General features: G+C 33.9%; 1 protein-coding gene across 2 annotated transcripts in view; it reads right to left on the bottom strand.

The window, feature by feature from the left end:
- Positions 1-27891, bottom strand: part of LOC113515821 (serine/threonine-protein phosphatase 6 regulatory ankyrin repeat subunit A) — a 55322-nt gene that overhangs the window by 3332 nt on the left and 24099 nt on the right. Inside the window, exons 2-17 of one of the 2 annotated variants that reach the window (XM_052898779.1) lie at positions 25791-25892; positions 23404-23505; positions 22700-22816; positions 20940-21032; positions 18326-18539; positions 14648-14844; positions 13041-13139; positions 12456-12600; positions 11529-11686; positions 9911-11138; positions 8706-8905; positions 7677-8213; positions 6961-7167; positions 6179-6872; positions 5892-5987; positions 2048-2259 (exon numbers count right to left, since the gene is read on the bottom strand). In XM_052898779.1, the coding sequence (XP_052754739.1) occupies positions 2048-2259; positions 5892-5987; positions 6179-6872; positions 6961-7167; positions 7677-8213; positions 8706-8905; positions 9911-11138; positions 11529-11686; positions 12456-12600; positions 13041-13139; positions 14648-14844; positions 18326-18539; positions 20940-21032; positions 22700-22816; positions 23404-23505; positions 25791-25892 (4401 nt within the window). Of the gene's footprint in view, positions 1-1784; positions 2006-2047; positions 2260-5891; positions 5988-6178; positions 6873-6960; positions 7168-7676; positions 8214-8705; positions 8906-9910; positions 11139-11528; positions 11687-12455; positions 12601-13040; positions 13140-14647; positions 14845-18325; positions 18540-20939; positions 21033-22699; positions 22817-23403; positions 23506-25790; positions 25893-27891 lie in introns of both variants that reach the window. The other variant, XM_052898780.1, reaches the window with a different exon arrangement.

The following is a 27891-nucleotide window of genomic DNA, read 5'->3' as shown; positions in this document are numbered from 1 at the left end:
TTTAGCTTAAGGTATATAATTTCAAGTCATATATTATGAAATTGAAAAATGTCTTTGTTGTTTGTTTAATAAAGAAAAATTAATCTTTATAAATGACAATTGTTCTCTTCTTTATGTTTGATACATTATAATTGTAAAGATTTATAAGTCATAGATTTAAGATTTTTAAAATTCGACTATGATACGATGTATGGCGGAACCGGTCACGTCGTAAAATTTAGGCAATGAAATAATAACCGTGGAAAAATACAGGTGCTATCACTTATAAAGATTAATTCTAGATCGTACCAAGAGTCAACAACCTGCACTACAGAGAACCAGTAAAAAAGGTTAATTGGTCACAGAATAAATAATGATATGGTATTTAGTTACAAATTTGTAAATATATAGTCATAAAATAATTGAACAGCGTTACTTTATATGCAAACTACATATCTGTTAGGTTAAAGATTATTAAAATTTATATTATTGATAAATTTAATAACTTGAATGATAGTGTACTCGTAGAAAAATAGTTCTACTGTTCCCCAGAGCTACTTTAATGGGAAGTTAAATCTATGCAGTAGTTTAGTCTCTTAATTCGACTGATAAAAAATAATAAATAGGTGTCTATATTACAATAGAATTATAACTAGACATTCCAAAAAAGTGTTAGATTTTAAGATAATTTGGTGTAGAGATAACTCAGCACCTGGGCCAGTTCTATGGAATATTTTTACTGCAATTATATATTTTCAAATATCTATTTCTATGTAAAAATACTTAAAAATCGTCACGCGAATAATTATATGCAAATAAAAAACATAATATAAAAAATAAGAACAGGCAAACATTACTGAAATGTCATTCATTGCTCGCCTTTATAATAATCGTAGGAAGGTACGACACGGCACGATTTCTTCACGATACAATAGCAAAATGTATGTAGGTATGTGTGAAGACTTTGTATTTCCTGTTGCCAATGATGGAAGTGTGCGCAGAATTAAAAGTGTCATCATGCAATTGGATAGTTAAGTTTTGATAAAGATTTTGCTCTCTTAATGCGAGTATATCGTTAAATTAAAATTATGCTGTGTCGTGCTACGGTGCATAATATAAGCGACTATTCTTGTAGATAAAATAATAAAAAATAAAATGGTTCTATCGTTGAAAAATTTTTTATTTAAATTTATAAAATTTTGTAATTATCAATTGTTATAATCAGCGTTGTAACCAATTAAAAAAAAAGGGATTTTTACACTAGATAAATGCTACTGTTTGTACTGTTTTATTGTTACTTTTACTATACAAATTAACTGTATAGTTATTGATTCCAATTCAATAATGCGTTGTCTAGCATAACCTTCATTAAATACAATAGATACGTCATGAATTGTAATACCTTTGGCAATATTCCAAACATATATAAAGGACAAATAGAATTCGTATTTAATTTTTATTTTCGTGTACCCATTATATACAAGGTAATGTTACAATGTTCATTGAAATATGACTCTTAAATTTTTGTAGTTAAAGTGAATAATTATTATAACAAAAACAAGGTAGTTAGGGCGAAATTGTTTTCACAATTGCGCTTAGATTATTTTGCAAATTATTTGAATACACTACCATGTGATTAGTACAAAAGTAAACTATAAAACTCTAGTATTATTTTAGTAAAATAATACTCTAGTATTATTTTAACAATTTTCCGTATTCGTCGTCTATTCATTCAATGGCACGCGTGTTAGTCAATGCAGTTAGCTTAGAACGACGCAAGATACATTATGTATCAGGTGCGTTACCTGGATCCTTTGGTACGTGTCTGACATCATAGCAATGAGCAAATTGATGAGTACGACCACCGACACCAGCATGTAGATGCCGAAAACGATTTTGAACAGGTACTTGGTCCAGCTCGGCTGGGCGTTGGTGTCGTTCCTGTTCATCTGCGTCTGATCCGTCGTCGTCTGACCGAACACCGCGAAGAAGAGGAGCTCGAACGATAATAGGGGATTCATCACCACTGCAAGCAAACCGCGATTTACATGCGATAACACTTAGTTACCTGGATACGGTGGAAAGTGTCCGACATCATCGCAATGAGCAGTTTTATGAGCACCACGACCGACATCAGCATGTAGGCACCGAAGATGCACTTGAACAGATTCTGCGTCCAGGACGGGCGCACGCTGGAGATGTAGTTCAGGTCAGACAAGTTAATCTGGCCGAAAAGGGCGAAGAACATTTTCTCCAAGGCCTCGTACGGTGACAATGTCGCTAGAAGACAATACTCAAATGGACGAAGTTCTTATTGAACAGTTGCGACACGAACACGGATAGGGGCAGGTTGTTGTCTTGTCTATTGTCTTGTGGAGACTAATGATTGTAGAAGATGTAATGCTGTACCAAACTTTGGTATTAATTTTATTTTATTTAAATTATTTTTTTAGAGATTTATCAATAAGAAAATATTTAAAGACGGGTCCGCTCTTAAATTAAATATTGAAAATAGATAATTGATAATTAGAAAAGCTAATTTGGAAGTTAACTTGGATTAACGAAATTGAATTTTAAATTGCTGTATATATATTTTAAAGTCAATGGTAAACGTCCAGTCGGTAGACATTTGTTATTAATACAGTTATTAGAATATACTACCATTACTATTTAATTTAAACAAATTTTGATTTTATATAAATTATTATTTTAAGTTTAAAAAAAATAGTATAAGTTAGGTAAATACCTACGAATTCTTTATATTCCACCTAATCTACCATATATAGTTATTGTATTTAAAAGTTTAAGAATTTAAAATAGTGTTTTAGAAAAAGTGTACGTTCATAAAGATTCGATTATTTTCTGTACAACTGAACAACAATACAGAAAATTCTAGAAGTTTTATGAAAATTCGACAAAAACATATCCGACTGGCGCTTGGCACATTTTTTAGGATACCATACGGAATATATGGACTAATGAAGGACGATGGTTACATATTATAGTTAATTATATACTTCATTTGTTATATATTTGGACGAGTGTCTACTAGAAATACTATCGTATTTTAACCGCGTAAGTACATTTATATTTGTAGGTATTACTGTCCATTCTGTCTTAAAAACTATTGAAATAAAATTAATCTCGAATACTATATTTATATACTAAAGCAGGTTTATGTATATTAAACATTGCAATCTGAACATCTGAGAAGGAATGGAGTATTGAACGCTGTTCTCTTAAATAAATAAACAATCTTTAAAACCGACTCAAAATTTAAATCTTACTTTTTATTTAAGTGTTATATTTTAAGATATAAACAGTTTTATACAAATATTTATGTTTATTTTTTGTTACAATCGAATTTTCGTTTTTTCTAATAATTAAGATTCACACATCTGAATTTCATTCCGAGTTTAAATATTCCGTATGGAACCCTAAAAACAACGTCCGTCAGTCCATATTTTATTCGTGATTATTTAAATTATCAAATTGTATTGAATAAAATGTATTAATTATTAGTATTTTTGAAAAAGATCGAAAAAATTTTTCAATCACATTATTAATAAAATTTAATAATATAGAAAGGAATTCTAAACAGCAAAAATGAGATACATTTGCAATTTACAAATTATTTTCACGTGCTATACTATGTGAATGGACAACACATCAATGGGGATCAATCGAAGCGGACCAAATCTTCAATCATCAATCTACCCCTATCCCCTCTACTACATCAACTATCGAGCGGACAGACAGCGTGAGCGACAGTGTAGTCACATTGAAGACAAACAGCCAAACATCCGAAACACAAATAAGTTTCACCAAGGCACCTCATGCGCAACTCAAACTTGCTCTATCAATGCGGTGATATCGGCCACTCATTCCACTAAACTAGGGTTGCGGCGCGCCAATGCATTTTCCGTGTCCATCCATAGAAATAATGTTTTTTTTTTATATTCAAACATGATAAACATTTCATAATTTCGAAAAAAGAATCGAACCTCTTACCAGTTCTTACCTCAAGCATCCTTAGCGCAGTCTCGTTCGAATTCGTTATTCAAGATGGCGTCAAATCTGGACGCGATACGCCATCTATCGAACGGCCAGTGCAGTAGATTCGATAATTGTTAATATGAAACGTTTATCACATTTAATCATATTTCTATAAAAGATCATTATTAAGTGTTTAACCATTGAGCTATGTTTTATATTTATTAACATGTAAGCGAAGCAAAAATTGTGTAACACCAGTTCTAATTATAAATTCACCACCCTTGACGACTACGTATGTGTGAACCGTCAACGGCGGGGATGATGTGTTTTTTGTATGATTGTATGTTACAGTCTAACACATTCCACATTCCTCTGCGGCGGCAGTATTACAAGTATTGTACAATGTTGGAAAACATTTCCATATCACAATGAGAACATTCACAACGTGACGCTGCACACAGAGGCTGCAAGCGGATGGATGATCAGAAAACAACGAGTCGAATGCAAAACGTACGACTATTAGTATACCGTACCACCTGCTTACAACATTACACAGAAGTTGTCATACAATTAAAAAATCCGCAATCGTAATCAAAAAAGATTTATTTTATAAATAATTTGCAATCAATAAAACTCTGCGAATGAAGTGTAAATATTTAAAATTTATAGGAATTTGTTTAAATTAAAGAAAGTAAACCACAATGTTTTTTTTAAGTACACAACTACTGGTTTTATTTTAAGTTAAATATTCGTTACTTGAAAGATGAAATTAAAATTATACTTTTATTAATAATTTAATAATTAATATTATATCTCTCCATTCTTTTTTTTTCTGCCTATTCCCTAATGGAAGACTGGCGTGACAGAATTTTGCATATAGCTAAGTGACACCATTTTAATGATTTTCTTTTCCTTTTTGTTTATTGTTAAATATTTTTGTTATAATAATTGTGTAAAATTAAATACTAGATAAATATTTTCTTTTTCATTTTTTCTTTAAATTGTGTAGAATCTGGTTATAAAACTAAAAAAAAAACATTTTATTTGTGTCATATATACTTTATGTGCATTTATAACCATATTGTCTGTGTAATGTTGTTAATGCTGAATTTTCAATTATTATTCTTATATTAATTTAAATGTAAAAAGAACATTTTGTATTATAAATGAAGTCATTTAAAATGAAAAGGTGTACACAGTTGATAAGTGATTATGATTTAAGCTGACTTATTTTATAATATGATATTAAAATGGTTTTAGACGTCAAGATTTATTTTATGATAATAACGAATGGCGTATTGGACCAATAACATTGCATATATATATAAATTAAAATAAACTGCATATTTTTACATTCGTTAGAACCGAATTAATATTGTAATCGAATTCCCCACCCTTTTAGTAACAGTTATTTCACCAAAATTATAAAATTAGTAACCTCAATCGCTTCGAATCCTTTTTCAACTACATAAATGCTAGAATATTCTTTTCAAATTTTAATAATATTTCTAAAATTAGTAAGTAACACAAAAATGACTTATTGCCATGCAGTTTTAACAACTCGAAAGAAATTAGGCATGAATTTAGTTTTATAGTTGTCGAAACCTTAAAAATTTGTAGTTATAAATCACTAATATCCCATAACCATCGTGTTGATGCTCTCAAAATAAGTACTACGTAGGTATATTATCAACAAATCGAAGCTGAGGCGACAAATATAAATTATGCATTATTATTGGGCAAATACATGTTAATTTATAATTATATTATATTTTATATAATCTTGGTACGGTACACTAAAAATAAAAAGAAAAACACCAAAACACCATCGAGATTCAATGCAACCATCATATTGTGGATGACATATAAACATACGAACTCAATGAGCTGTAACCTTCACTGAAACAAGGACTTACGTCCAGTTATAACCTGTTTCCTCCGGTATACTTCCCCAAAAAAGGTATTATTCCACCGCGTACCAGAGCTTGATTGTTTTGATCGCTGACTATCATCTATGTGTAACAAGTATACTGTTAAATGTATGACTTAAATCTAAGTGTATGTATTCAACACACTTGGTAACACAGAAATAAGTTGGCACCTATTTCTGGTATAATAAAATATCTAACAATTCTAAACGTGTAATAATCATAAAAAGTGATTTTGTGTTCGCACTCACTAAAAATGCTACAATGTCTCTTACCATCAGAGAAGATCTTCTTTCTGGCTTGCCGGGCGTGTTTATTGTCTTCAGCCTTGTTGATGTTTCTAAACGGCTGGTTCAATGCTACGATGTGCATAGAGAAGCCGAATACAAATATCGCTAACACTGCAAGAAACCTACCCAGATCCTTCATCAGATCACCAATGATAATAGCCCAGGGACCAAAGAGGTGGTGGAATGACAAGAAGTCCAATATTTGGACACAGGCCAATAAAAAAGATAAGGCAAAACATTGGTTCCTGCAATACATTAACGTGGGCCAATACTTGGGCATCACAAATATCCAGCCCACGACGTGCGTTGCCACACCAATCATGCCGAGCAGTAAAACTGCAATTTTGATCCAACCCAAGCCAGATTTATCACTCGGATTAGTCAGTTCGAACAAGAGAAGCCCGCTCAACCATATAAGCAGTATCCACTCGTACCATCTAGGCACTAAATTCTCTCTAAATATCGAATTATAAATGGGCGTGATAGCTACCAGAGCTAACAATGTCATGAGGTATATGTGAGAAGTCAAATATGACATGAACTTAATTATTGGGACCTTATTATATTTATGACCTACTGGAAGAGAGAACACTAGCCAAACTGGCGGACAGACTATAAATGCGAAAAAAAGGAACATTATTTTGATCCCTGTCCACTTAAGACTCCCACGCCAGAGTTCCTGGAACAAAGTGTTAGAAATGAACGTCAAAGTAAACTCACTGTTGATACTTATTGTCTGGTAATCGGTGAAGTTACCTATTTTTTACCTGAAGATATCTCTGGACAACTGTATGGGCAATGACCTCCTTTTGCTCATTCTCAATTAATACATCTAAAAATTCTACGTTTCTGTTATCTGTCGCCGTCAGTATATGTCCGGCGGAATCAGCACCGGCTGCCAGCGCCAGTAATTCCGTGGCCATAGCCTCGCATTGTTTACCTGCTGCTATGAGATCTTTGGCACGCTCCTTCTCCTGTTGAAGATTTAAAATTTCTTTTAAGAAGTGCTTCAGAATTACAATTGACTGGTAATCTAATTAGATTTGGGAGAGGGGAAAGGGATTGTTAGTAACGAGCTCTAATAGCACCATTGCTAGCAATATATCCTCTCAGCTCGACCTCCACGCGGTTCCCCTGGAAACCATCATAGTTAATTCTTATCGGATTCATCATGGTGGGCCAAGTGACTTGCATTCATTCCACCTATCATCTTCCACTAGTTCCTCGTCGTGTTTACCGACAGCGCAGGTGGGGTTACTATGCCTTTTTCACTCATTAAAAAAAAATAGCGAAATTTATTAAGGAATATTTGGGGTGCAATCCAAAATACTCAAGCTGAGCTAATTTGGAAAATTCGTTTTATGAGTTAAACTGAGATTTTAACTCGATACTTCATTTATGCACAGTATTCTGTATGCCAGTGCATCACGTATGCGATAAAGTAGACATTCGTTTTATTTAATATAAAAAACTTAATTCGTACCTTAGTAGATAAATTAATATATATATTTGACAATTTTGCCGCCGTATCTACAGGTGCTGGGGATACCAACACAAATTCTTCTATTGGTATATTATTGTGATTTTTCGAACACACCATTAAATTATAAACAAATCGTTTGTCATCCATTAGTGATTGTGTATCGTGTTCCTTATGTAATAAATATTCTAAAACATCATTGTGATTTTCTGATGCAGCAAACCATATAGGTGCACAGTTTAAGTTCGTCTCGCTTTTTGGAGATGCTCCTGATTCGCAGAGAAGTTTCACTACGTTTAAATGACCAGCTTTAGCTGCACAATGCAATGAAGTCCATCCATTTTTATCAGTTGCATTGATTTCCGCTCCCTGGCCTAGTAAAACTTCCACCATTTGATAATGGCCATGCGTCGAAGCGATATGCAAACCCGTTTTTCCATGCCTATCTGTACTCTGTAGTAGTTCCGCTGACCTACTCAGTACAAGTCCAACAATTGACATATGACCACCAAAACATGCCAAATGTAGTGGATTGTAACCCTGTAGAGAAAATTTACAATTTAGCACAGATGGGAATTAGGTGAATTACAATTGAAGAATTAATAATTCAAAATTGATCTTAAGATTCTTTTACCAAAAAATGCGTATCTTTCTATAAAAATATTCCACAAGCAAAGATATGTATACAATTTCAAAATATTTAAAATTCCACGTGTCTATGCCATGTAGAAATAAGCGAATCTGTAAATCCTTGCTCTACTTACATAATAAATTCGTAGCTGAGACTTATTCTCAGCTATTCTTTCATGTTTTTCTTTTTTTTTTTTTATTATTAATTTAAAATTAATTATGAATTTACACATAAGATATATATTTAGAAATTAATTCAGTTCGCAATAAAGATGGAGAAAAGTTTTCAACGAAACAATTAAGTCTTTATTTTTAACTTACAATACCATTATTTACATATTATTTTTCAGATTTAATATTTAAAAATATTTACTAGCATTTAAAAATGAGTTTTTAACTCACATTCTCATTAGTTGCTGCATCCACTTGTACTCCAGCAGAGTTCAGTAGCAGCCGTACCACATTTTCATTACCATTATAAGCGGCTAGGTGAAGAGGAGTCAAACCAGACTCTGCTCCCAGTTCCGGGACTAGCGACACGCCAGTTGGCGCTTCCGATTTCACCGTCCCGGATACAAAGGACAAAAGCTCCCTCACCGTTTCTGAAATTAGATTATGCACTCGGATCAAATTAAAATGAAATCGGTCAGGTGTGAGTTGAATACACAAGCCGAGGGTTCCGTATGTACTTATATAAATATGAGATAAAATAACCTTTATTGCACTGTTTATATGAAATATTGTAATTTGTGATTTCTTATTTTGGCCGTATTTTTGGTTAAACACTGAACCGCATAACAAAATTTATTGTTGGAGTTAACATCTAGTTAAAAAAACGTTGTTTTATTTTTCCTGTAATATTAAAATGTATAAATGAAGCCTTTTAATGTGATACCCTCTTGGACTTGTAGGTTCGTTTTTTTACTGAAATTTAATTATTTCGCGTCAGTTACCATGAAGCTATAAAAACAAAGCTAAATGCAATATGAAAATGAACATAAAGGAAGTCCTTGACTTGAAAGATGTATTTTTCAGTAGTTTACGTTTGTTTTTGGATGTTTAGTTTTTCTTAGCGTGACGTAGATTGATAGCTCCTGAACGAAAGGTAATCGAATGTGGAGCATTAAATAAGTTGCTTTATAATAATGTGAAGGCGTCGTTAGAATTTGGCTGTTTTCCGTACACCGTACATCCGTACAGTAATAAAAGTAATTCATACAAATAATAATTATTACGATGCCCTTAATGGTCTTGCGATTTAACATATCGCTTTATTCTCCGATGGTCATGGGTTCAATACCTTACACGACAAACACTTATTCATTAGTATTTCTCTTTGTATTGGTCCTGGGAGTTTTATATCTATAATACTTAACGCGTTTGAAAAAACAGTATTTAAGTATTATCTTTCAATTATCTACTCATAGTACCCATAGTATAAGGTCTGCTTAGTTTATGATTAGATGGAGCTATGTAAGATGTTCTTTGGTATTTATTTATCACCCTTGGTACAGTGTGCCAGCTACGAATGAAAACCAAATGGAATATAAATAAATTGTGTCAAACTATATACAAAGATTAATTATATAATATATTATATAACTCACCTGCTTGCCCATAATACGCTGCTATGTGAAGTGGCGTCAATCCTAACTTTTTACTAGATATCCTTAACGTATTCGTCGAACGCATGACATCTAATACGTTTGTGTGCCCATGTTCAGCTGCCAGATGTACAGCAGTCATTCCAGCTCTATTCTCATCTGTGCAAGAAGCACCGGCTCTAACGAGGACCCTAACGACGTCCGCGTGACCACCTTCTGCAGCTAACTGCAGGGGCGTTGAATCGTTTAACTTGTTTCGCGCCGATATCACACCAGTCCTATCAAACTTCATCAGTTCCTCTATTACTTTCACTGACCCTTGCATAGCCGCTATATGTGCACATGTATTACCGTCTTTAGTCGTCGCCATTACTAAATTTGGATGCTGCTGTAAAAACAATTGGACTACTTCAGAATAATTGTTTTGCGCTGCAGCATGTATCGGTTTTTGGCCCAATTCATCCGTCGCGTCCGTGTTGGCACCCAGTTCAAGTAGAAGTTTGCAAACTTCCATTTGCCCACTAGCTGCAGCCAAATGTAGGGGAGTTTGTTTCTTAAGTGTTAACACGTCTATCATTGCATTGTGATCGCGTATCAAAAACTTAACTAAATGCGCATATCCGTTCATCGCAGCCAAATGAAGAGCGGTTCGTCCATTTCTAGCCTTAGAGTTAATGAATGCTTTATTTGTTAATAATGCATCACAAACTTGTAAATAACCATGTTCTGCAGCTAAATGTAATGCTGATCTACCTTCTATATCAAAAACGTCTACTCTGGCATGGTTGGAAAGGAGTGTATTGACTAGTTCCATATGCCCTCTATGGCAAGCAATAAGTAATGGCGTCCAGCCAATAGAATTTTGTTTATTTAGTGCTCTACCAACATCGGCGGCAGATATGTGATTAATCATTTCTGTCATAACATCATTGTTTCCAGCTATAGCACAGAAATGGAACGCAGTTTCGTGATTATGTTTTGTGGTTAAAGTGACATCAGCACCATTCTCTATAAGGCACTCGACGACTTGCCTATCTGCGGATGCTATTTTAACTTCTTCGTGAGTGATTTTGCAGGCATAGTGTAGAGCGCTGGCTCCGTCCTCGTCGACAGCGTCTATATACGATATTGCAACACTTTCGCCTTTGTGGTCCTTTACGAATTCTATCAAATGCCGTACTATATCCGGTTTGCAGCCACGACACGCCAAATGCAATGGGGTTTCGCCAGTCTGAAATGTAATTATTTAGTGTCAGTAATGATTGCGAATTCATACTCAACTTTTAACATTTAACAAAATCCATTCTGAGCTTTTAGTTAAACCCTATAGAGTAATAAGAACATTTAATAAAGACTTCAATCATTCAAACAGATAAATCGGAATTAAGTTAGTACATTTATTGTGACTAGCTGTTTTCCGCGGCATTGTCTATGTAAGAATATATAAAGTATTCTATATGTTATGATATGATATAACTGGCCAATGAACGAAATTTAATTCAACTGTTAACTGTGATTGAGTAATAAACATTCAAACGTATTTAAAATTTTCGCATTTTTAATTTTATTAATATAGGATTCAGTATCATTTGGTTTTAAAAAATATTTTTCGGTAACATACCTTGGTCTTTCTCAATGGATCACCACCATCCTCCAGTAGAAGCACGAGGGTAGCCAAGTTGCCAAACTTGGCAGCCACGTGCACCGGAGTCATACCATCCTCAGTAGCCTTGTTGGGGCCCGCCCCTGACTTCAACAGCATTAGGGCGCATTTATCCCCTACGACAAATTATTAATAAATTAATTGTTAATTATTAATTTTTATAAAAGCATATTTTATTTTTACACATCTAGTATGTTTCCCGTGACTTTGCATAGGCATCAGTGTATAAAGCTTTCCATGTGTCATGTTAGGATATAACACGCCTTGTACTTAAATCCAATCAAATCCGTTAAACTTTTTAAGCGTGATTGAGTAACAAATATACAAACATCTTTACAAAATTTCACATTAGTAACATTTATAGAATTAAACTATTTATTTTATTGACAAATAAAATCTAAAAAGGGGGCACAAGTTTTGACAATATCATTCTATACAATCCTAACTTTAAAAAGTGTATACTACGAGTACATATTAATACTTGAAGTTGATTTCTTAAATTGACATAGAAAATTATAGATTCTTATTCATAATGGTGATATTTTTATCGAAATACCTATTTTGGTAATCATAGGCGTATTTATGTTAAAGAGGATACCAAGTGGGTCGTGCCCACCTCAAAATTGACTGGTGCCCACCACAGGAGTGAAATTTGCAACTAAGCGTAAAAACATATCTGAGAGTACATTATCTTCATCATCTTCATCATATGAGCCGTTAACTGGTCACTGATGATTATAGGCCTCCCACTTGGGGTGTTTTACCGGTAGTTGCCACGCTTAGCAAACGGGTTGGCAACTGCAGTTAGACTTTGGTGATGTTTTAAGAGGGACACTGCTGCCCATTCTTCGATCATTCATCATACAAAAATCCGAGATAACTCACCATCAGGTATCCTGGCAGCTATGTGAAGAGGAGTTTCTCTCTGTTTGCCCCCTCTTATATGAACATCAGCTCCATATCCTAAGAGAGTTTCTACGACCGCTGGCTTGCAGGACTCAACCGCTATATGAAGAGCTGTGTAGTTGTCCTGCAAGTATAACAAAGGGAGTCTTTGTATAAAAGTCTCTTTTTTATTGGTGAAAATGTAATGTTATGTTATGTAATAAATGTGTAATGTAACATATGTAACCCCGCCTGCGCTATCGGTATACGGTGGTAAGGTACCATTTGTGACACCATAGATGAAAAGATGAAAGCAGATCAGTCAGTCCATCGTGCATCGTGACAACTTTTACAAGAATTAAGCACAATTCTTTCCAGGGGTAACCATGTGGAGGTCGACCTGATAGGGATATCATCTTTGTTAATTCCTTTTTAAATTTGTCACGATGGACCAAATGGAATAACCAGCTTGTTTTCATCCTCATTTATCATCTCTCGTTGGTGCTTCACCAGCGTATACGGGCAGCGTAGAAGGTGTTTAAATTCCATATACATAAAAAAACAAAACTTTCGTTGTATACTTACGTTTGTAGTGACGTCCACACTTTCCCCCTTTTGCAGCAAAGTGTTAATAATCCCGACGTGGCCGTATCGAGCTGCTGTGTGTATGCTGCGAGCGCCATCCTACAAAGCAAACATTCTGATTACTTACTAGCCTTTTTCCCGCTACTTCGTACACGTAGGTTTCAGAAGTAGGAAAATTAATGAAATTAACTATTTCTAGATGGTGTATCAAGATAAAACACTAAAAATAATCATCAATTCATCATCATTGAATCAGAGGGCCTACCATAAAATGTTTTTCGAAATTTCGGAGCCGAACGAAACACAAATTTGATGTTAAAATGACATAATACTTACCGTTTAAAAACATTAAAAATATTATTCCTTTGGACTTTTATGGTAGGATTTGTGACGAACGAAATGTTAAACTCCATTTACTGGGCCGTATTAGGTATAAAAGAAAACACGAAATTGAGTCCGAAACTTCGGATTTTCATTTGATGGTAGGCCCCCAGCTGATAACTATATTGCTGAACATAGACTTTCCTCATTATGGGAGTTTTACCAATAGTTGCTATACTTGGCAGGTGGATTGGCAATCGCAGATAGGCTTTAATAATATTTTAAAAGGGATGCTACTGCTCATCCCTTGATTATTAAGTACCTTTAGACGACAAATATGTTTTAATGATACCAATTGTTTGATATAACATTAATGAATACTCTAATTTCATAGTTCTTAATGTACTAATCGGTTATAGTTTTTTTTTAAATACATATATTATAATAAATTTTATAGAGCAAAATTAAGACAATCTTGTAGTAGTAAAGTATAGTGTCACACAGAGGGCGTCTCAATCGCGCGATGAATATCCTCTCAACAAAAATGCGCTTCTGTGTCGCGTCCGCTTAGCGGATATATAGATAATAATGTCATACATACTGTTTTGTCTAAACTAGCTTGGCGATAAGCTTAAATTATTGTAAACAAACCACCTCTTGTCTCTAACGCCAAGAATGTATGTAAAATAATAAAATAGGAGACCCACTAAGTGTCAATTGAAGAAGGACTTTTTTTGATCCATGTTTATAAACAAGTGCTGTATAAAAAAATGTATTGGAACATAAGGCATTTTATTTTTATTTTATCAAGTATATAATATTATACAAAAAATATATAATTTTACATCCAGCTAGGTCTTAGTTTTTTAATAATTAAAAAGTAAAAGGTAATTTATAGGTGACTCAATTTTATTTCTCATAGAACAGTTGCAATCCAATTCACGTCGAGTGTAGTGTAAGAAATTACATAAGGAATCTAGTTGGAATATAAATCTAATCTGAATTATGTATAATTCCAATTAGATTTCGGAAAAATGAGGTTTTTTAAACCTATATGCTAAAAATACCTAGTCTGTGTAAAGTCCGCTCACGGGACGCCACAGATGTGGATTTTCCACCATTTTGCATGACACAGTTGAAAGGATATAAAAATTTGCAGGGTAGTTTGGTGACCGTTACGCTGTATTACTATGCACGACCTACGCACTACGTTTATGCCGGTCTACCATTGTCTAGTCATGTATTAGTATTAACACCTATATATTATTATAATTCACAACAATTACCTTATTAGGCATATGTAAATACACTCCCTTCTTAAAAAGCATCATCGCGCAATCAGCGTGACCGTTCAATGACGCTATGTGCATCAGCGTGCTCCCGTCTTTGGTGCGCTCGAATATTGACGCTTTAAACTTGTCTGCGAGGAGCTCTATAATGGCTGCATGACCATTTTCAGCAGCTAAATGCATTGGCGTACGGTCTGGAATATAAACGTGAACTTGTTTTATATCGCCGTCGCACAGAGATTTTTTCTTTCACTGTTCCTCTCTCTCTCTCTAAACAAATCGAAAATGATTCATAAATACAGATACTTTTTTTTAATAAGTGATAATGCAATAGTAACCCCGCCTGCGCTAACGGTATACGCTGGCGGGGCACCAGTGATAGATGATAAATGACGATGAAAGCAGGTCAGTTAGCCCATCGTGAAGAATTCCACGAGAAGTAACCACGATGGTTTGCAGGGGGGACCACGTGGAGGTCGACCTGATTAATAACATTGCTAATATTGGGGCTGTTATGCCCCATCGCTAACAATCCCTTTCCCCGTTTGTTTCCGTTATAGGGGTATAACAGATACTATACTAAACATATGTATTAGATACGTTTTCAATAACATATATATTAGAAAGTAAATCATGTAAATGTTATTATCTTGTTAGAACAAGTGTATATGAAACAGATTTCAAATACACTATAACCATTTACTTATAATACTTAGAAAGAAAGAAAGAAAACATTTATTGACAACAAGAATTTTAAATACTTTAGTAAACTGTTGATAGATTCGTTTGTCATTTATTTCTATTTAATCTGTGAAAATGAAATGATAACCCCGCCTGTGCTATTGTTATACGCTGGCGGGACACCAGTAAGGGTTAATGGGTGAAGATGAAAAAGGTCAGTTGGCTCATGGTGGCAAGTTCAACAAAAATCGCGATATTTTCCAACTAGGGAGGAGAGCGTGGAGGATATCTTGACGGAGTATATTGCAAGCAATGGTGCTGTTTTACCCCATTATTAACAATCCCCATTATTTAGGGGGAATAAATACTTGAGTCATAATAATACAATTCATTTGTGTAATCGTATTTAATAGCTATATCGCGTTTAGGGCGTAATATTAATGAGCTAGTGGCAGGTTCATTTGCAGGGTATACGGAATTACATATAAGAGACGGGAAGTAACGCGATAATTTTTTTTTAATGAATGATAATGGAATGGTGTTCCCACCTGCGCAAACGGTATACACTGGCGAGGCACCAGTGAGTAAGGATAGGTGAAAATGAAAAGGCAGGTCAGTTAACCCATCGTGATGAATACATTAGGAATTCAGCACGATGGTTTCCAGGGGGGATCTCGTAGAGGTCATTCCTAACAAATATTTTCATCGTTTAATTGAGATTTATACAGCCCAAAATGCTATAAATATCATATTAAAGTCATTTTTACATATAATACAATATTGAGCCCCTTATGTTTATACAACTCGTCATAATAAAGTATACTGTGTCTCATGATACCCTTAAAAAAACACCTCAGGAATGACAATCCTGAGGACTAAGGTGTGTTTTTTTAATGGATGATAATGGAATGGTAGCCCTGCCTGTGCTAACGGTATACTGGCGGGGCACCAGTGAAGGATGATAGGTGGGTAATGAAAAAGCAGGTCAGTTAGCTCATCGTGATGAATACCAGCATGATGGTTTCCAGGGGGAACCACGTGGAGGTCGATCTAAGAGGGTATACTGCTAGTAATGGGACTGGTAGTCCGCATTACTAACAATTCCTTCCCCCAACGCGTTCATTTAGGTCAACTATAATAATTGAAACTGGGTTATCTTAACTTTGACGTAGTCACGAGTAGACCGATGTAGCGCTGTCATACCTTTGCTCCGAGGTAGAAGTTTTGTCTTCTTCTTTTTTTATAACACAAGAGGCATGGGTATGATTTTTAAAAATGGCAATGGGTGGTTGTGTGTTTTTCTTCTACCTACTTATTGTTACACATCAGTTTACTCGTGACTACGGCTGATATTATTTCGTTGAGACGTAAAGATAATCTAGATTAATTATTATAGTTTACCTAAATTATTGCGTTAGTTCCTATTTCTTATAAACCATATACGAAATTAATCGAATTATGATTGGTGTTAAGCAGGTTTTTAATTCCCTTAGACAGGGGGGAAAGGGGTTGTTAGTAATGGAGACTGAGAATCCTTTTGCTAGCAATATACCCAACCAGGTCGACCTCCTCGCGGTTCTCCCTGGAAACTATCATAGTTAATTCCTGATGAATTCATCATGATGAGCTAACTAGCCCTCATCTATCACCCTTCACGGTGCTCCGCCAATCCCGTACTAATCAAAAAAAAATTTACTAAGCAAACGAATCTACTAATAGCTTACTAAAGTAATTGTAATTGAGAGCGCTATGGTCCCATTTTTTTACGTTCACTGAGAAATATTAACTACACCATGGATATTACACTGTGATGACCATGGTATCTCTTACGTTATGGTTATTGTAGGTTGCCATTTGCAAGACTAATGTTTTATAATTCCGTACCCAATGCAGTAATGTTACTATTAATTAAACTAGAAAAATAACCTATATAAATTTCAGTAGTTAGAAATATTTGTTTTCATTTCTTTTTATATATGTCTGTAGTATTATATTAGCAAGCTATCATAGCTTACAAACAAATACGTGTTACTGCGTTTTTCTCAAATAGCCTTAAATTATCACGGATTCAAGCAATCCGTGTAAAACAGTACTTCTAAATAAAAGTTTCGAGTTGCCTGGTTCTTGTATTTGGATATTCTTAATGTAATTAAAAATAAATAGTTCCTAAAACGCTCTGGGCGAGAATTAAACTCGCGACGTCACTTATGCGAAACAACGTGACTTACCACTTTAACGGAGGTAATTTAAACATTATATAAGGTAGCCATGAAGCCTGCAATGCAGGACGTCATAATTAGTGACCTTGATAAGCCATGTTGGTAATATGTCCATTATGTATATTTAAATTTTTACCCGACAGCCGAAAAAAAGTGGATCATATTTTTAAGGTGTAACTGTACTTCATATAGTGTATATGGGCAATCCATTTATGTAAATCTAAAAACCTGGTTTTATAGTATATTTATAGCTTAAACAATTATATAATTGCAACGATTTTTATAAAAGCGCTGCACTTTGGTTAATTGGAGTTTGGATGGTTTTGGGCTTTTTATAAATAGGCTATTATTTTAGAAAGTTATTTCAATTTTAATTTTATTATGTGTTTTGGCACATCTAACCTCTATATATATTAGGGTGCAAATAAGAAATTTAAACCAAAAAAATTTGGTTAAAAAATCTGAATTAATCATGTGTCACCTTTTTATTCTATTAGACATAAAAAAAATATTATTCGTTTTTTTTTACATTTTTAAATAATATATGTCGCTACCAGCAAATGAAAAATAATAAAAAAACATTTATTTTCAATTACTTTTATTTCAGTTCTGAGATGCCAATCATACATAAAATAAAACAATTATTAGAAAAAAAGATGGTTTACGCTAACAATGTGCTTTTATTTTTATTTGGATACTTTTTCCAATGTAAAGCCCAATGTAAAATATGTGCAATAAAGATTTACAATAACGACAACAATAACAATAATCTCACCTTCATTGTCAGCAATGGCGGCGTTCGCCCGGACCCCGTAAAAGTACTTGACGAGGGGCTCGTCACCTTCGGCGGCGGCGATGTGCAGCGCGGTTTGCCCAGCGCCATTGACCGCGTCCACGGCGGCGCCGTAGTCCACAAGGATCCTGGCCATGTCCACGTCGCGTCTGCGAGCCGCTAGGTGGAGTGCCGTGTCCCCCATGGGGGTGGATGCCTAGTATACATTATATAATTACTATTTTATACCATAACTAGCTCCTTACCTGTAACTTCACACTCGTGCATTGCGGAAGTAGAAAAACCAATGGAAAAAACAACTTCTAGATTTCGTGTCAAAATCAAATATATACCACATTTATAAAAGTCGTTTGCTTGGGTACCTCTGTCCTATTCGTGTTTCAACCGTGAAGCAGTTGTGTTTGCACAACTGTGTTTCAGTTTGAAGGGTGGGATATGGCAGTGAATTTACAGGGTACAGAGGAATAATACTTGAGTCCTCAGAAATGGCAACGCATGGGAGATATCATGGGCGAAACAGTATACTCTGTTATGTCCATGGTACTGCTCATGTCTATAGGCAACGGTAACCACTTTCCTTTAGGTGGACCGTCAGCTCGTTTGCCATTCAAAGTTGTTTAAAAAAGAAAACAGACTTTAAGTTAGACCTCCGCGAATATAAATATAAAAACCGCATCAAATTTGGTGCAGTAGTTTCTGTGTGATATTCGGTATCATTAACATCCAGAAAAACAAAAGTAAAGAAAAATATTTTGTTTTGGCATCTGGTCTTATTAATAGACATTTATAATGTATTGCAGTTAATTAGAGGTTCTCAGGACCGTTGCTTTACTGTATAGGGAAGCCACATGATCAGCAGTTGATATAACTTTTATTTTACCAGGGGTGGAGTGTAAAGTAATCGTCTGTATGATGTATATCTGTATGTAAAAAGCCATGCTAGTTTGGTTTTACATCAATTTTAAAGATTAGTGTATTTACTGAGTCAATAGATCTGATCATGTATACAGATTGTCCATTCACATCAGTTTTCATCAGGTGGACTGTCAAATAGATATACAGTCATATGCTTTATAAAACAGAAGCCAAACTTCATGACAATCATGATATAGTGTCTCATCAAGTTATACTAGCGAGCCAAGAACAAGACAACAAGACAACTGCTTCCTGCAGAACTTGCACAGTCCAAAGTGGCAATGCTGAGTGGAAATACTGTTATTCTCAGTGATAAAACAAATGATTGACTTTACAAATGATTGTATATATATATATTTGTGCACGTCACTTTTTTCTGTTATTTTTGTTAAAATAAATAAATAATTTCTTTTTTTCTGAAAAATTAATGCAAGTGGTAACCAGTAATTAAACCAACGCTTTATATCTGAACTATTTGCTAGAGATTAAAATTGTAATGATAGTGGATGTCTTGTTGGTTTCTCTAATAATAAAATAAAAGACAAAAGTATTTATCTGGTATAAATATGTAACAAGTATATTTTTGATTTGACCTTGACTTAAAGAGTGCCAAAGCAGTTTTAAAAATCATAAGACTAGACTACTTTTATTTTTTGAGTTTGCTTATGTAAAGCGTGTGAAACAAGTGCATACTTTACGTGTGAAAACATAAAAATGTCGAGCAACTAGTTTCTTATTACTAGTTTTATATTGTAAATTAGACTTTAAAAATAATATATGAAACACGTCGCGTTCTGCAGTTGCAAAACTGGGTGCAGCACCTTATCAGCAAGGGTATATTTCTTAATAACGTATTCATGTTCCGTAAAATAAGTCAAGCAAATGCTATAACAGTTAAAATATGAATAAATAATAATAAATTATATTTCTTTATCGATTTCATTTGTTTTTCAGCTAGTTAGGTACTTTGAAAATGACTTCAGATAGGAAGGAGGTTCAAGTAGGCGATAATTTGTGTACGTATTTATTTATTTAATGCACAGTAAAATTCTATGTACATTTGGCGGACTTAACACCGGATGGTGTTCTCTCTCTCTCTCTCTCTCTCTCTCTCTCTCTCTCTCTCTCTCTCTATATATATATATATATATATATATATATATATATATATATATATATATATATATAAACAACCCATTTTTATTTATCCCTTTTAAAACGAATGGTGTAAAAGTAATTTGGTAACATAGTTCCATACTCTCGTGTTGATCCCATTATTGTTTTGTAATAATTTAGATAAATCTTAAATTCCTGTTTCTTAATCAACATCAAATAGACATAGTTCTCAATTTAATTTTTTTATATTTATGTATTAGTGTAAATATTGTTATAATAAATAGAATAAGAATAAGAACTTGTTTTATGCTTATTTCAATGCTCTATAATTGATCATCAGTCGATACGTTAGTCAAAAGTATGTAATTATGCTTTTAAAGATAAATTTTTTATATATTCTTTTTACTACATGTTTTAGGATTTTTTTTAAACTTATTTGTGGGATCTGTATTTGCATTTACATGCCTTAGTTATTACTATTATTATCACTTAATCACTGTTAAAGAAGATGACAAAGAGAAAGAGGTAGATTTACCTTTAATAAATAAACTTAGAAGCACCTTACCTTGAGTTGTTCCGCGGTCTGCGCGCTGAGCAGCTCGCGTACCATGCTCTGGTTGCCAGCCTCCACGGCCAGCAGCAGCGGGACTTTGCCCCTCTGCAACACCACGTCTCGAATTAACTTTTTCCATTCTTTCTGTCTGGCCTTTTCTTTATTTAATTCTATAAAACTGAGCTCCAATTTCTGCAAGTCCTTAGCTTGCAGATTTGTCGGTGGACTACGTGTAGCTGGTGGAATGTTCACGTTCGCGCTCTTTGGAACGTCACGCCCACTGTCGGACATGGCGATGACAATTTTTTTGTCCCCCTAAATATACACTAATGCACTGCCAAACCGAACTCCATACGATGCAGTGTCTAAGCACAAACGCCCTACGCCAATCGTGGTGAGCCACTGCACGAATTGTTTTCAAACTGTGACACCACAGACTGAACTTTCCGACTTATGTATATTGCAATCTCCGCAACCGTTCCGACAAAATGGCAAATCGATTGCTATCGTGCTTCACACCGAAATTCCATAGCCGAAACAATTTCAGGTCATAATAATATTATTTCCGATGCGGATTATACGTACTTGTTCCTCCATCTGTATTATGTTAGGGCAAAAAGTCTAAATGAGACATCACAAAACTAGCTTGCTCTAGTGGTGACGAGAGACCGACTGGGACTGAGTGTATTAAAATTACTAATTTTGAATTTCACCACTGACGTGAAAGTAATAATCCGCAAGACATTTGCAATGCAAATTCGCGTGGTGACGTATACTTTGCGAGTAAAGCTCGCCGGATAATTAGCTAGTTTCTATTCGTGGGGGAGACGGGGTGAGCTCTGTCAGAATGTCTTCAAAACAACCCTGGGGAGGTGGATGATTAGCTGAATAAGGTACGAAATTAATATTATACAACATACTTGTCAAATTACTACGAACCACGCTACATAAGTTGGAATCGTTTGTTTCTATTAGTGTATGGCAAAAGGGGTGGGGTTCTCTTCACAGGTTGTATTCGAGTGTTTACTGGGTAGTTCCTGAAATGTTGGGTGCTGGTAGTGCCAGGCTAGGCGGCGTCGGTTGGCTGCACGCGATCGCTGCGACGACGTTGCATCCCCGTCCGTACATTCGTAAATAAATGTGGTTCACGCGACATCTCAGACAGTTATTGTAGCGCGTCTTAATCTTAAATATTATAAGCTTTATAGACATGTATTAATAATAAACTTATAAAGATTGAAATAGAAATCGTTTGTATAATATGTCCACTTTAAAGGGAGTACCCTATCAGCAAAACTAAATATCGTTCATAAAGAAACATAGATTGAAAAATTTTAAACAAATTTGAGCTTCCTATGCAACGCATGCTACTGTCATGTCATTTTTGGGAAAATGTAGTTTTACTAATAGAACTCTGTCTTCTTTTCTTATCATCATCAAAAAACCTAACAAAAGAACTTAAAAAATGACTATTTGACTAGCTCCAAACAGTGGCTCAATTGTTAAGCCCGCATATTTTTTCTATATGCAATGTTACGCCTTGGTCTCGCCAAATCACTATCATCCTTCAGATCTTCTGTCAATATATATCCGAGATATTTAAATTTACTGACTATTTTATATATATTTATCATCTGGCTTTACCGAGAAATATATCGAAGTCTAATATTCCGTGCACCAAACGAACTATAATCGATCAAATACATCCGACTCACTCCACCTGAGTTATAGCTACCAACTTGCTCACATTTTGTTTTTTACAGTTCACTCACCCCGTCTATCCTCAATCGTATATCCTTCCCGGCAGCAGTGAGAAGTGCTCGTAAGATGCTGGTGGCTGTCCCGGTCTGCCTACTTGCTACCAGGTGGACCGCAGTTTGTTGACGGCTCTGAAATAAACAAACGGTTATTGCTCTGAACTTTGCCAATCATTTTTAATTTTATGACTGACAATACTTTACATTTTGTACAGTATCAGATTTTTAGTTACAAACTTGAATTGTAACAGAAGATTACCTTTATATAAAATCAGAATCTTCTGTTACAGTCCAGCGGAAATGATATGCAGAGATGGAAACGATAGACCAGAGACTCCTTTTAAAGCTTCCTTTTAAATTTCTTCAACGACAAATTTGGTACTTCCGACAGTTTTATATACAACAAACAATTAACTGTATTAGAAGAGCAAATGAAACAATCTATGACTCGAACAGAGTAACCAGCAAGATTAAGTTTAAAGAGACAGTGAGAAAAAAGAATTAAAAGGGAATGAAGTTATCTCCTTATAAATGTAATTTCAGTGTATATAAGAGAGAAGTACACAAATTGTAAATAAGAAGAGTGGTATATAGAGACAGCTTAAAGAAAAATCAAAGATTTTTTTACCTTCGGTTATTAATTAGAAACGAAGTCAAATTAAAATTAAGTTTGAAAAGTTTTAAACAAGATCTCTTGTTAATATATGTTGTATTCTTACCCCTCCGGTAGCAAATGGGTCAACACCTCTCTTGGACAGCAGCAACTTGACGATGTCCTCACGGGCGTACATGGCGGATATATGGAGAACATTGTAGTTGTCCTGTAAATAGTTTACCATTACATTAAAGTAACAAAAAAATTAGGTCTATTAATCATTAGATCATCATGTCATCACCATAACAGTCTTTAACTGTTGAACATAAGCCTCTCCCTTGGAGGGTCTTGCCAGTAGTTGCCACGCTTTGTAGGCGGATTGGCAACCGCAGTTAGGCTTTAGAGTTGTGTTAAGAGGACGCTACTACCTATTCGTCGTCATCATTTAGTCGCTCTACGACACCCACGGGAAAGGAAGTTGGGACCTATTCTATGCCGGGACCATACGGCTTTAATCATTAGATGGATTTTATTAATGGATAATTTAAGATTGTTTTCCACAAGAAAACCGACATCAATAAAAAAAAAACCAGTTATTTTGATTTCAAGACTAAAGTATTTAACCAATTTTGATGAAGTGTCAATGGAACCAATATGTAAGTATATCCTTCCTATCCAGATAATGAGAATTTTTCAAATCACTTTATAACTGACGGAGTTATGAGATAACAACAAATATAAAAAATACGACTCAATTGAGAACCATGTTCTTTTTAAAGTTGGTTAAAAACAAGCCCACCTAAAAAAAAACCCACCTAAGAAAAACCCATCTAATGAAAAGTAGTAACCATCGTTTACAGACATAAAAACTATATGAACATTACAAAATACACTATCACATGCATGATGATGATGATGATGATGATGATGATGATGATGATGATCCTTTCAAACCGAACACAGCTATGCAAACACAGTTGCTTCACGGCCGAAATAAGAGTGGATGGTTAATAAACTTAAACTTAAAACCTTTGACGGCGGCATTATAACCTGGATTAGATTTTATTTTAGATTCGGTTGTGGCTCTCGATCCAGATGTTTGCTCCTTAGTTTCCTATAACACGGGTTCGTTTAGTTTGAGGATAAATCAGTTTTTGTAATTGTGTGGTATTATTTCACTTACATACATAGGTCATTATATATATTAGGAGAATTACATAGGTATGTGATGGAAATTACATCTAGCAATAGTGCTGGCGATTCTAGGGATTATCTACACTTAAATTAATATGAGTAGGTACATAATCTCGATGGGGCGACGATCTCAAATATATTGCAGGTAATGTGTGGACACCGGTAATTAAGAAATTTTTCTTGTGGTAATTTATGGGGAATCAATATAGATGATATTCATTAAAGGACAACAAATAAAAAACCATGTCGATGATGTACAACAATGTTTTTAACTATTTGAGCATATGTATTCTACTTGATATATGTAACATATTGATCGAGCAGCAGTTTTAAAACGCGAAATATTAAACCATTTAAAAAACTTTAAGTTACAGTTAATTAAAACTTTTTTTATTATTTCCTTTTCATTAGCTGTGTAGTCCATATGTGTGTAATAAATAAAACATTAACTGTCATAACACCATGATTTATGCGTTTATGCTAATGCAAGTCGATAAAAGGAAATAAGAAAATGCATTATTTTATGCCAACCTTTTAAAACGCCGGTCAAGTGCGAGTCTGCTATCAGCTCAACATTTTTATAGATATTAAACTAATTTTTATAAAAAATACATATTAGTCATATGGAGAGGATGTATGAAAGAAGAATTACTAAAAAGATTTATGAAAAAGGGTCAAATAAAAAGCACTCATTCATTAGTATTGTTTACCTCAATAGAAGATATGTATGACAAATAATATACTATTTCTTTTACAATGATTCAGTTATACAGGATTACGTACTCATTATATAGAACGGTTGCTATTTGCAGAATGTTTCGTTAACAAAAATACTTTAATGTACGTACCTATAAGTATATATGGTCGAGACCGGAGTTAAAAAAGAAAAAACTACATATAGGTTTGGAAGTATAACACTACTCTTTAAAAATGATGCATATATTGCCATGTGATCCCGGCATAGAATGGACCACTCCTTTCTTTCTCGTGAATATCGTAAAATGTAACTAAGGGAACTTAATGGTCGAGGGATGGGCAGTGACTTGCCTCTTAAAACATCACCAAAAGCAGACTAACTGCAGTTGCCAACCCACCTGCCTAAATGGCAATTTCTGTCAAAACCCCACTTATTCCTATAAGGCATATGTTTAGTAGTGGACCTTTAATGGCTAATTTGATGATGATATGTATGTATACGCCACAGTATTATTTCTATGGTGCTATCATTTATGTTTATCGTCGATGGTTATCGCTTTTCATAAGATGGACTGTTAGCTTGCCATTGAAAATAGTTTAAAAATGATACAAATCACTTACATTGTTCCTGGCGCCAACGTCAGACCCGAGCTCGATGAGCCGCTCGACGAACGAGGTGCGGTTGTCTTTCACCGCGAACATCAGCGGCGTCATACCGGTCGTCTGCAATGAACAATACAGCTTTGTTATTAATATTATAAATATATTATTTTACTGATTTAGATGTTATCTTTCCATATCACAGGTTACTTGATTAAAATTATTAATTAATTAATTACTTAATTCCGTAATACCATTAGTATTATATGTGACTGCCAACACTAGTTGTAGTCAATCTTCGAGTGTTGACAGTCACAGACATATTACACATAGTAATATATATATATATATATATATATATATATATATATATATATATATATATATATATATATATATATATATATATATATACTATACTATATGTGTTTACTATTCTATAAATGGTGCAATTTCTTTTAAAGTGTACATAAATAAATAAATAAATAAATATATATATATATATATATATATATATATATATATATATATATATATATATACAAAACTTCTTTTTTTGCTCAATTGGTCTCGTTATATCCATCGTACACGGGTTATATAGAAGAGCCTTTATTCACACGTGCTATTCGAAATAGCTATTAAACAATTCGTTGAAATCATAAAAATTGTCGGGTGCGAAATATTGCTAACGCAAATTTATTTTTACATTCAACATTATATTTGCCAATGATACACGATATCTCAATATTTCCAGTTGCTTGTTTCGTTTTATGAAGAATATGGAGGGAAATTTAATATTGGAACATTCATGCTTCTCACTTGGATATATTCACATTTAAAAAAAAATTATAAGTGGCCAGTAATAGTTATATAGAATACAATTAATTTTAACAACATTTTCTGTATGTATTGTAGTTAATGATGTTTATTTATTAAAATTATTAATTAATAAGCTTCCCTGGTAGACGATATGTTGTTTTAATTCCATTTTTATTTTCTTAAAAACCTTCATGTAATTTAAAAATTAAATGTATTCTTAACCTATTGCGAACATAAAATAAATAATAAAATTTGTCCATTCTCGAGTAATGATCTAATAAACGAACATTTTATATTTATACATATATATAATATGTAAATAAGGCAAGTACAAAGTTTGGTACGAGCAAAAACTATAACTAAAATGTACGTAGATGGTAGAACGTAGGTGCGTAGTAGGTTAAATTCTACTATTTTTTCTGTTCTTCTGAGATTTATTTTTATAGGAAATCGTTTAAATATTTTGGAGTAGAAAACATAAAATTCAAAAAGCAAAACTGTGTGCTGTTATCATTGAATTTTATTATAATATTACCCGGAAATCATTGTTTTGTCTACTGCCGCCACTTCTCACCACACTCTACTTAAAATTATTCTGTCTATGAAATTGGAACAAATAATGGACGTTTATAAAATTTCATTGAAATCTGATGTGCCGTTTCGAAAATTACTGTGAATAAACATCATGATATAGAATTTTTATATATTAAAATAAATTTTTCTATCTTTTTTATGTTGGCATTACAAGAGATAGCCATATTACTAATTTTGTTTAACAAATGTTGTATCAAGTTAGGATTGCTATACATTATGTTTGATCGTACGGGATCATCACTTGAAAACCTTTCTGTCAATGGGGACATTGGCTGTCGGTATTTCGAGTCATTAAATTGGTCCACTGTTACTTTAGAAAATCGATCCTTTTTGGCTACATCCAAAAGCTATTATTACCTATAGATGTCTTTTTAATTTATTAATCACACCCATAGAGACTAGAATTCGGGTTAAAAAAGTTGCCAGTGTAAATAAATAATCGAATGTTCAAATCTGGGACGAGTAATTCAAATACTTGAACGCAGCTAATAAATTAATCTAGTTGCTATTCGTTTACATAATATAAAATTTTTTCGCCTCGCGCACTAGGTGTGGCGTGTAAACATTTACGAGCAAACCAAATTTTATGATGCAGCATGTCTTAATTATCTTTAATATTGTGGTTTGTATGTTAATCTAATAATAATTGGGTCGTACCGTCTAATAAAATGTCTGTATATAAATAAATTTGCCGCGACTCCGTTCGCAT

This window comes from Galleria mellonella, unplaced genomic scaffold (assembly GCF_026898425.1).
Source record: "Galleria mellonella isolate WM207_F2 unplaced genomic scaffold, CSIRO_AGI_GalMel_v1 utg537, whole genome shotgun sequence".
Lineage (NCBI taxonomy): Eukaryota > Metazoa > Arthropoda > Insecta > Lepidoptera > Pyralidae > Galleria > Galleria mellonella.
Note: the sequence above shows the minus strand (reverse complement) of the source record. Positions and strands in the feature narration are given on the sequence as shown.